This window comes from Glycine soja, chromosome 10, assembly GCF_004193775.1.
Source record: "Glycine soja cultivar W05 chromosome 10, ASM419377v2, whole genome shotgun sequence".
In the NCBI taxonomy this organism is placed as follows: Eukaryota; Viridiplantae; Streptophyta; class Magnoliopsida; order Fabales; family Fabaceae; genus Glycine; species Glycine soja.
The window spans coordinates 5,583,250-5,594,898 of record NC_041011.1 but is presented as its reverse complement, the minus strand read 5'-3'; the positions used below and the strand labels follow the sequence as shown (position 1 = coordinate 5,594,898).

The 11,649-nt window shown below is 29.3% G+C and overlaps 2 protein-coding genes across 2 annotated transcripts; one reads left to right on the top strand and one right to left on the bottom strand.

Moving 5' to 3' along the window:
• The first annotated feature begins 243 nt into the window (after nt 1-243).
• On the top strand, nt 244-1,756 carry LOC114370361. Its single transcript, XM_028327677.1, has 2 exons — nt 244-453; nt 1,378-1,756. Exons 1-2 carry the CDS (start codon nt 410-412, stop codon nt 1,754-1,756), a joined length of 423 nt encoding a protein of 140 aa, XP_028183478.1. The 5' UTR covers nt 244-409.
• Nucleotides 1,757-6,708: 4,952 nt separating this feature from the next.
• LOC114369495 (transcription factor MYB27-like) lies at nt 6,709-8,757 on the bottom strand. The gene is made up of 4 exons (XM_028326726.1): nt 8,368-8,757; nt 7,915-8,044; nt 7,682-7,779; nt 6,709-7,151 (listed from the first exon to the last, which is right to left on the bottom strand). Exons 1-4 carry the CDS (start codon nt 8,480-8,482, stop codon nt 6,796-6,798), a joined length of 699 nt encoding a protein of 232 aa, XP_028182527.1. The 5' UTR covers nt 8,483-8,757; the 3' UTR covers nt 6,709-6,795.
• Nucleotides 8,758-11,649: the final 2,892 nt, after the last annotated feature.

The window sequence follows — 11,649 nt, the reverse complement described above, 5'->3', positions numbered from 1 at the left end:
ATGGTTTCCTGCATTTACAAGTGATATTGCCATAATATTTTATCTGTCTTGTTTTATGACATTTTATTATTTAATAGAAGATATTTGTATATTAATGACAGATATTATTTTTAATAATGATAAATTTTTTAGAGATTAAATTTAAAAAAAAATTAAGAACCAAAAATTTAAAACCCCATAATAAGCATTAAAAACTTAATTAACTATTTTAATTACTCTGAACGGTGAAAATAATTAGTTATGATTGTCACTGCGACTTGAAGGCAACGCTAACGTGCGTTGGCGCCCAGAGCACTACGGGTACCGCACGGAGTCCGACGGCGACGGAATCTCGATCTTGGGCTCGCGGGACATCTGAATCGACCACTGCACCCTCTCCCGCTGCAAGGACGGCCTCATCGACGCCGTGATGGGCTCCACCGGGATCACGATCTCCCAGACTCTGCCATGCAGGTTCGTTGTTAAGAGTAATTTAGTTTGTTTTCTTTCCCATGAGAATCATGGTGGAATTGGAGGTCCCAAGGGGATGTTTTGTTCAATGGCTTGTTTTTCGTTGTTTCGGGAGAAGTTGCTGAAACTAACTATCACAACGCCTACAGCACCCAACCTAAGAACGTGGATCGCATTTCGCTTCTCACTATCTCCGCTGGTGTTCTCGGCGTTGCCTACATCTTTTAATTATTGTTAGATATTTTGTTCAGAATTAGAATATCAACGTAAGAAGTGAAAAGTGGAAACTTCAATTAAAGAATTACATCTGAAATAAAATTAGTTTTCCAGAGTAAACCGGACAAAAAAAATGTTTCTTTTTATCAAGAATTGAATTCAGATAATATTTAGATTATTTAACCTTAAATTTAATATATTAATCATTTCTGTTTAATTATTTGACTTTAGTTTATGAAGTATTTTAGTTCATCAATGAGTTTATGAAGAAAAAAGAATATATATGTAGATCTGATTGATTCAAATATGATTGTCATGATTGTCTGGAGTAATAAATACATAAAAAAAGTATATATATATATATATATATATATATATATATATATATATAAAAGGTTAGATGTAATTATCTTTTGAATAAAATAATAACTAGTGTAATTGCCTAAGCCACCTAGCTTAGGATAGAAAATATTTATATACCGCATCAACATGTTAAAAATGTGGAATAAATAGGAGTTTGTTCAGCTTATTTAGAAGTTTCGTGGACAAAAGATTCTATTAAAAATGTGATCTTAGACGATAGGAGATATGTCACGATTTTTTTTCCCTTAAACCGTTTATTGAGATGGATGAATGCAAGAATTGAATTATCAAATTGATTTACATAAAATATGGAAATGAAATCTGAAACATGGTTTGATGAATGAACAGGGACAATAATCTGGGAATGTGGACCAGAGGACCCAACGATGGTGGTGTACATTTTTCAGATTTTGGCCCAGAGTACGATGTCGTTGCTACCTTCACGTATTTTGATTCTTGTATCTGCATTGTTATGCTTATTAGGTCATACGACAACCTTAACAACAATTCTATAACAAATGAGTACCCAATTAGCGATTTCAATACGATGATGTTTCATGTCTCTATTGGAATTAATGGAATCACCGGATCCATTGATTGGGACTATAAATGTCTTTTCCTCCTCCTCCATCATCATTATATACTACCCTCTTTTGTTTTTCTTTTTTACTATCTTTCTTTTGGCTTTGTCATTATCTGTTCCAAGATGTCAAAGAGGAAATTGTAAATTTGCCAGTCTTCTAGCACAGCAACAACCAGAAAGGATGTTTGTGGTTTAGACACACAAAAAAAAGAAGAAAGGAGAAGAATTAAAATTAATTAATAACCAGGAGTTTGCAAAATTGTAAGTCACAAACACATGCTACCAAAGTGAATTAAATATAGTATCTGAAGTGTTGAAGGTAATTTGCAAACATGAGATAATTAGGCAACTACTGAGTTGGGGTGTCAGTCACTGTGTATATAAGAGGTTGTTTTAACTCAATTATACTAATCTTGAATTTTTATTTTTTTTTATAATAGTGATAGTAAGAATTGAACATAAACTCTCGTCGAGTTTGAGTCTATGATTGCATTAAAATTAAATATAATAAAGTTAGGTCGCCGTTAATAGGCATACCCAACTCATCTGAAAAGAGTAAATAAAATATATTTGTATTGGTATTTAGAGCTTTTGAAAATTTTAAATGCAAACTTCATTGTTAAAATTTAGCACGTTTAACTATTAATAATTTTTAACTGCTTTTCATTTTTTTTAATAATTTTAAACTGTTTCTTAATTCTATTTTCCACATAGAGAATATCTTATCATTTGCTTTACAATATTTCTTTAACAATGCACGAGGAGGATGTATATTCATCACACAATCCTTGTACCCTTATCTTTACTTATTTATTCATTCCTCTTTCACTTTAAACAAGGATATTCACCAATGGCCAGCAACTATAGAGTATTTTAATTCAAGGATATTTGAATGGATAGAAAGATATAACGAGTTCGTTGCTAGTTCCTTCCCATTTGCATATCAAACAAATTGTTGTGAGTGAACAAACCTGTACCTTAAAGTGTTTGAAATTGTATTGACCTACCTGAGTTCTGAACTTTATGCCACTTTTTTGGATTAGATAGGAAGAAGATGATGTAATTGTCGGGTAGGGTTTGATCTTAAACTTTATCCATAATTATTATGTTGTTTATTAGATAGAAATGAGACAAAGTAACATAGATCATCTTCGTATTAAAAAACGTGATGCCTACGTTCGATGCATTATATGTAGCTAATAATTTAAGTTCCATTTTGACGAATAGATATTGTTTTCTTTTCCTTGTGGCTGATGGTGGCCGTGATTGTCGTGTTTTTTTATGGTAGCAAATACGCTTTTCCATATGTTTGATGATTGATTCATTAAAAAAAAAAAATTATGCCTCATGATTGTTTAAAAGAAAAATGCCCCCCAAGAAAAACGGTGGTGTTCCTTTAATTTTAAAGTTAAGTTGTTTAAAGAGTAGTTTTCCTTTTTTATAAAAAAAATTATCCTCTGCACAAACAATCTTATTTGTGACATTAATCATCCTTATTTGCGGAAATTGATTACAGTAGGTCAAACAAAAAAACTCATCAACACGAGTTTCTAAAATGAAACCCAATTTTGATTTATGCAAACTTTTGTATGATACATCCATATATGATAAATTGGGCTAAGAAATTCAGAATTAATTTGTGCTTAAAATTAATAATTTAGCTCAACATTTCATCAAACAAGTTCAAGTTAGACCAGTTACTTCTTGATATGGATTTCAAGTTATAGACAGTTAAGTCGAAAAGCTTAGTGGACTTTTCTTCCTGCACGTAACTTTTTTCTTCTATATCCAACACTTTTTCAAATTTTTAAAAATTATCTATGTTAATAAGCATATGGATTCACAACCCATATGATTATTATGGATTGACGATCAGTATAATTCATACAAATTAAAAATCCATATCCCTATATTTAAAAAATAAAATAAATAAATATTTTTGATGTTTTTTTAATCAATTTAATTATAATTTTTTTATAATTATTACATTAAGTAGATTTCTGATTTTTGCCATATTACAATTAATTTTTATCTAATAATATTTTTTTTACATATATCAACTTTAAATAAAAATCATAGGTTAATAAAAATTTGTCAAAAAATTAATTATTAGATTAAAATTAATTGTCACAAAATTTATTATGTAAATTTATGTGCATTAAATATACATTATCAATTTTAGTGTTATATATATCGATATTAATTAATTTATAATATAATTAGTCTATCAACTGAGTTAGTTAGAGCACTGTGTTAATGACGCAAAAGTCACAGGTTTAAATCTTGTATGAGTTAATAATAACTTTCTGGATTGCAAAGAAAATCCGTGTTTTCAAAGTTTAAAGTCCAAACCTTTTTTATTGAGTCAATTACAACTATAGCAACTCATATCAAAAAGTCTATATCCAATTTGAGCTTTTGAAATAAAACTCAAGCGCAATAGGGAATTTGTTGGTTAAGTATAGATTGAAACATGGTTATATAAAGTTAAAAAGGCACAAATTAAATTTGTGCTCACAATTTAAAACCCAAACCTTATATTTCATTAAGTGGGTTTGGGTTGGGTTAACCAGGAATTCGATATTGGTCTAAGGTTAGAGAAAGTTGACAAAAAAATTATATTCAATCTGAACTTCTAAAATAAGATCCAAAGTCAATAAAAGTTTGATTCATATGGAGTTTTTTTTTTAAAATTAATTAAGTTTTTAGTCCTTCAACTTTCTCAAATCCCAATTTTTAGTTCTTCAAAAGTGTTTTTGACAAATTTTAGTCCTCAATTAATTTTCCATCAACATTTTTAGTCTCTCAATTTTTTTGTCCATTTTGTATCGCTCATTTATCTTTATTTATCAAGATTGGTCATTGTTTTGTCAATTTTTAGTCCCTTATTTGTATATATTTTGAACAATAAAAAGAAATAAAGGATTAAAAATAAACAAAATAAAATTAGGAGACTAAAAACACTAACAAAATCTAATGAAAGATTAAAAGTTATCAAATAAATTTTGAAAAACTAAAAATTAGAATATGAAAAAGTTGAGGATTAAAAATTTAATTAACCTTTTTTATTATACTCATTTCAAGGTAAGATCAGATTGAGCTAAAAGGCTCAAATTTAGTTTACGGCTAAAATTTAAAGCTAGAATCTTACATTAAACAAATTGAAGTCAATTGAAATAACTCGACTCATTTTGTTATCTTTAATGAAGATTAAATAAGAGACAATCAAGACAAAGTGAAGAGGAATAGAAAAAAATATCAAAAAAATGAAAGAACTTCTAAATTTCTTTCATAAAGTTTAATATTAAATTTTCAAAAGTTTTAAATATATATTTAATAATAAGTTTTGCATATAGAATAAATTAAATTTTCCTATCCAAACTAAGAATTTTAAATTCAAGAGATTTAAATTGATTTATTCACACAAAATACTTAAAAAATAAACTAATCTATAAATATATAAAAATTATCACGCCATTGTCACATCTCAATAACTGACAATTTGCAATTTATTTTGTTTTGTAATGCATTTTTTAATTAAACAATTTTTTTCTCTCACTCTTTTATTTACAAAAAACTGTGCATTGCACGGGTTCCAATAATAATTAAAATTTAAAACAATTCAAATTTCAAACATTTTTAATTTATTGAAATTTTAAGGGGTATTTAATTTGGTTGTTATCTGATTTCATTTTCACTCGAAATATAAAAATGGTTATGAAAATGTGTTTGGTTGAATTTCTGTTTTCATTTTCACTAAAATTATTTTTCCAAACGAACCAAAAACTGAAAACAATAAAATTTCATTTTCAGTTGAAACCAAGAATCTCATTTTGGGTAAAATGAAAACGCGGTGGCAAGAAATGTAATTTTAAGTAAATCTAAAAATATGTTTCCTTTTGAAAACGTATTTTAGTGTTTTTATTTTTTGAAAATAGGAAATAAAAGGTCAAATCAAACATATTTTCAGAATTTCTAATCTTTTGAAAATGAAAACAATTTTTAAAAAATAAAAACAGGAAATGAAAACAAAAAATAAAAATACAAACCAAGCACACCTTAAATTTCTTTATCTAAACACAACCTTTCTTCAAACTTCATAAAAATCAAATCATTCAGCTGAATGGGCTCAATACAACAATATATATTTGATTTAAATTAAATTGGATTCAAATCTTAAGTAAAATCTTAAATTCAAGTATTGTGAAATTAAAGTACAAATAAAAAAAAGGATATTCCTCAAAAGATATCTAGTTAAATTATTTGACAAATTCAATTTGCTTCGTGGACTTGAAAAATCTGGTTGCAGTGTGCTACTTGACCTGGATCAATTGAAAAAATCTACCTTGAAATATCTGTCCTAAGTGAGTTGCGCAGCTTACCAAGGGGGTCAATTGGTCTCCATTATTGTCATACTTTCTTTTTAACACATTATGTATTAACGGTGTAACAAAATTTACACAATCATCCAAATCATAACATATAATAAATTTTTTGACTTTTAAAATAATTATCTTAAAATAATTTAAAATATTTTTATTCAATTTTAAGATATCTACATAAAATTCACCTCACAATAATAATGTAATGAAACTAATATAATGAGAAAAAAAAAATTATGCACTGACATTTTATAGAGACTAATTTGTTATTTAAGCATAAATGTTATACACTATAAATACACGAAAATATAAATTATTTGATCACAGTGTTATTTATTTTTTTCCCTGAAATTTGATGAGATATCACATGTTACAAAAATAATTCAATGGCTATACAGTGCGCCCTGTAAAATGAGAGCTTACTTAGGAAGATAACTAAAGATTTTTTTTAAGAAGATTTATAATACCAAAGATTGTTCGTTGTTTACAATGGCTAGTGAAAATTCTGTTTTTCAATACTCTCCACTTTTCATTTCTGTAAAAGAAAAAAAGAAAAAAAAAAAACACTCCCTGCTTTGTGTGCATGTATACGTAAATATATTTTTTTTCTCAAGAGGTAAATATGTCAATTTAAGACAAATTTAATAGTCTCACCTAAATTCGCTAATTTCCTTAATCATAGTAAATTAGTTAATTTGGTCTTATAATAAGGACTTCATAATGAAAAATTCTCTATTCACGGGGAGTAATGCAAGTCTATTTACAAAATTATTAACATTTTGAAGACAAGAGTCTCTCATCTTAGTTCATATCCCACAAAGAACCTGAATAATCCCATGAGTCACATCCCTCATCAAATTCTTGAGGACTATAGTTGTTGCACGTTCCTGTGCTATTACAATCTTGTTCTAGTTCTTTATCACCATATCCATTTTGCAATTCTGCTATCCAATCCAATATCCTAGTTTCATAGGGTGAGCTTCCCAATTCCCAATCTGATAAGGGTAAAGTGTCTATGGAGCTACCATCCTTTGTCTCCCACTCACTATCTTGACAGCAAACGTTTCCATGTTTGTAATCCTTGGAATCCATGTCAATGCTTTTCTGGTTGACTTCTTCTGTTGCAATTTCTAATTTGTACTTAAAATCTCCCGGGACTGAAAATGGAAGCATGAAACCAGTGTAAGGGGATAAGAATCAAAAGTACAATCATTTACTAGTACAACAGCAATAAAGGGCATGTTTGGAATTGTTTATTTGATGGAAAGCTAAACGAAATATGCATTGGTCTCATTTGGATAAACTGTTCAACAATAACTACTTATACAATAATAAAAATAAAATGATAAAATGAATTAAGCTTCTTTTATAAATTAAAATTAGCTTATATAAGTTAAATCGATAAGCTTTTGGAAAAATCAAATCAAAGAACTTCTGCATAAACTAATTTTAACTTATGAAAGAAATGGAGAAATTTAATTTATTTTACCTTCTACTTTCTTTCTTTATATATATATATATTAAAAAATTTATCAAACGAGACTCAAGTCTTTTAGGACGACATGAATCAAATGATTCCATGATATTCTACTATAAACATGTCCATAGAGAAGTAAACATTTATATAATTTTTTATTTTTGTAAGCAGCATTTATATAAAGATTAAAGAATAGAAAGCACATTGCACCTTGTTGAGCTTGAGCTCTATTTCTTAAATGAGTTCTCCAGAAATTCTTGATTTCATTGTCAGTTCTACCTGGAAGTTTCCGAGCAATCTTTGCCCACCTAGATTCATTGTATAAGGTTACAAATTTGAAAACTTGTAGTTATTATAATGTACCAATTCCAACACTAGCAACTTGGCATTGTGAACACAAACTACACTTTTTTTTAAAGCCTCAGGCAGGGGAAGAATCTCACTTATTCCCCAATTGTTGTTGAAGCTGAACAATAAGCTGCTCTTCTTCGACACTAAAATGACCATGCTTGAGATTTGGACGAAGATAGTTCATCCATCTTAACCTGCAGCTTTTACCACTTCTCTTGAGGCCTACAAGAAAATCAAGTTTTACCACTTATCACCATATGCAAGCACAAAATATTAAGGATTAATGTCAAGTTGAACATTTTATGAAGGTTTGAAAAAAGAAAAAAACAAATACACTTGTGACACCAAGGTTTTTGGGGTTTTCCGACCGCAATCACAACTGCAATTACAATCGCATCAGACACATTTATTTGTCTACAATTTTCAAAATAGCAAAAGACTGTAGCAAAATCATAATCGCAATCACAACTTAAAACTTGATTTTTTGATGTATTCACTTATATTTATCTATATCATCATAAACATATATAAATCTTCATACATACCAGCTACTTTGGCAAGGGAATCCCACCTTCTCTCCCCAAGACGGGTCACAAAGCTAGTCAATTGTTCATCTTCCTCTTGGAGCCAAGTCCCTTTACGCAAATGTTCTCCTTGCATGGCTTATGAATATTTAATTTCACTTTATGTTGCCAAGTCCATGAAGAGGGTCCTAAGGCCTCATACATATATGCACAAAGTGTAGGACATGACAAGTGACTAATCATAAAATCGAAGTTGGAGAAGATGACCAGAAACAAAAAAAAAGGGCACTGAAGTGGATAATATTGCTGAATTGTGTGGGAAGTCCACCAACTAATGGTTTAACATTTAATTAACGAGGTAATATGCAATGTATCAAACTATATTATATAATTAGGTCATTCTTTCATCTAGATTAGATGCACTATTCTTGGCCTCAGCAATTATGGCCTTTTGTGAAGAGATGATTCATAACTCTAGCTTCTACTTCAACAAGAATAACTGGTTAAAATATATAGATTGTGGCATGGATACAAATCTTTTTGTCATTGCATAGTGTTAGAAACAATATATGGATGTTTATTGTTTAAAGTATAAAAAAATTTAAAACGTGAGAAAAGAAAAGGAAAACAATTGAATTAAATTAATCATTATATTAATTCATTACATGTTTTAAGATTAAGAGATAAGGGAGGGTTTTGTGTGGGTAGATGAAACCAACATTTTGTAAATCCATTGATGTCTCTCTAGCTTTTCTTCAATGAACATTAGAAGCAATGAAGCTTTTAACTCGTGCGCAAGAAGTGGGCTCAAATTGATGTTGTCGAGCAAATTTTAGAATTCCTTTGACAGCTAGCTACTGCTTCTAATTTGATTGTTTCCTCAATTTTGCCTCAGCAAAAATTAGATTAGGAAAAAAATAATCATACATTTTAATAGAAGCAAAACAGATTCTTGAAATATTTGTTTTCGTTGTTAACACTCTTGGAAAGTGACACATCACACCTTTCTTTTCTCTCATTTTTTCTTGTGATTCATTAGTATATTGCTTTGTTACCTACTTGTCCAACTTAGTTATTTCCATTGCATGATTTATTTATGGTATAACTAAAGAAAATAATAAGGACAAAACCAGCCTACCCTAAGCTTTAACAAGATAAACTACATATTAGACTAGTGCTGAAACGTTCCTTGACTCTTTGTGCTATTAAGGAAGCAAATGATTACAAAAGTTATTATTTTCTTTCCGATAAATATTAATAGTTAATTGTTAATAAATGGACACTATTCAATGAAACGATCATAAAGTGAGAGCCTTGTTACTCTTTTGAAAGAAATTTATCATTGACTTACATTCTAAGGTGATGAGAACAGGACCTAGTTGAATCGAGACTATTCAATGTTCCTCTGATACAGGACCTGTCAAAACAATATAGGAATCTTCTTAGCCAGTTAGAAGGAATTATAGAAAAGAGAAACTTTTTTTCCTACTCATGTCTTCTACAACTTCTTTTACAAATTAAGAGAGAAATCAAACAAAAAGAGAAAAAAAAAAGTGTTAGAGAAGATGAATAGATGTGATAAAAAAAAGATGGAATGAAAAAAAAAAGAATTATAAGAACATATTGTAAAATTAGAATAATTAAAAAAGAAAATGCACTTTTGCAATTGTGAGTTGAAACAAGGCAAGTGTTTTACTTGCTCTTGAGTTGCTTTTCTTTTATTCAACAGATCATGGTGGTCTTCCCACTTGGAATGACATGACCGGTTGGAGTTTTTGGAAATGAAGTGTATTTGGTTTAAGATTAAGTCATGTAAGGAGTTCTCGAAATACATTATCTAACACATTCTCTATAGAGAGTCATAAAACTTTGTGATTTTTATTAAATTTTAATTAATAAGAAAGTGTATTTTTAAAAGTGTATGTTAAAAAACGTGTTTCTGACACTTCTCTTAAAATTATGCACCTATTACCCCCTTTTCCTTAGAAATTGTATACTTGTGGAACTTTTGGAAAACCAAAATTTATGAAACATCATCAGGAATAAGTTAGTTCTTAGTGGTAACAGCTTTCGGGTCCATTGGCAGTTTGCCAGAAAGTCCCAGGTTTCAACTTGCCTGCAGCAATCAAAACTAATACAAAATTTGTTAAAGAATCTGTCATCTAAATTGTGCTAACAAAGCAAGTTATAGATTATTTTCCTTTTCTTGATTTCAAAATACAAGTTTTGATTTAGTTGACTTCCTTGGTCGTCAAATTGATGAAATTTGCAAAATTCCTTTAGTCATGAATATCAAATTAATTATGTTTTCAAAAACACATTTATGGTTTGGTGTGAGAATAAAAATTTTAAGTGGTACAAAACTAGGATGAATAGATACTTCACACCAATAACATAATAAAAAAAAGAAAAGAAAAAAAATACATCTCCAATTGGAATTACATATGAAGCAAAACTCAGCATGTAGTGTAAGTGCTCTCTAGCAGACCACAATTTCATTAATGCAGTTTTTTTTTACAATAGCAAGATTGAATCCGTAAGGAATAAGATTTCTATCCATTAAACGTAATGTCTGTTTAACTGTATTGCTTGCTCTATACTTAGTTTAGGGTGATACATCCTCAAGTGCAATACCATGCCAACACGGCCACAGGATAAGAAAGAGAATGGACCTGTAATACATGCATTTTCTTATGCTGAGCTGTAAAGATTGTTATATATCAGAAGAATACCCCATTTTTCCCCTTTACTATTCTTTTCTCTCTCCATGCCTCTCTCTCTTTCCTTAATTCTCCTTATTACTATTGCTTTTCTTGGTTTCTGGCATGCTTGAGTTTGTATGTATCATGTTTTTAATGTACTTTTTTCTGAAGCTTCAGGGAATGCATCAAAGTGCATTAATTAGTATGAAGTATGAACTGAGGCCAATAAGTAGTAATAATATTCTGATTAAGCTTTCGTGTTATACAAGAAGCAAGATTCAGTGTTTTGCCAAAAAAGTAATGCCTAAATTATTCCAAAAAGAGTGAAAAAAAAAGGAAAATAATGTTAATATATAGGAAACCTGAGATGAACTAAGCTTAATAAGCAGTGCTGAATAACCAGTCACCAAAGTTAAATGTCCATTTACTCTTACTCTGATGCTAGTTCATAACAATTTTCATATTAAAATGTGCCAAAGTGATATAGCACGGTCACTTCATAAACGACCTGAGTTTTAAAGGTTTATTACTGCACAATGCCTTCAAATTTTCCATTGATTATGAACGAATCCAGAACAAACAAAAGGTGCAATTTTGTCAA

What these genes read in the sequence shown, in the direction of transcription:
- LOC114370361 (XM_028327677.1), top strand. Translation starts at nt 410, where the DNA reads ATGGGCTCCACCGGGATCACGATCTCCCAGACTCTGCCATGCAG. An exon ending in TCCCAGACTCTGCCATGCAG is followed by an intron (nt 454 to 1,377) that starts GTTCGTTGTTAA and finishes ATGAATGAACAG; the next exon opens with GGACAATAATCTGGGAATGT.
- LOC114369495 (XM_028326726.1), bottom strand. Translation starts at nt 8,482, where the DNA reads ATGCAAGGAGAACATTTGCGTAAAGGGACTTGGCTCCAAGAGGAAGAT. An exon ending in TTCCCTTGCCAAAGTAGCTG is followed by an intron (nt 8,045 to 8,367) that starts GTATGTATGAAG and finishes ATTTTCTTGTAG; the next exon opens with GCCTCAAGAGAAGTGGTAAA. An exon ending in TAGAGCTCAAGCTCAACAAG is followed by an intron (nt 7,152 to 7,681) that starts GTGCAATGTGCT and finishes TTCCATTTTCAG; the next exon opens with TCCCGGGAGATTTTAAGTAC.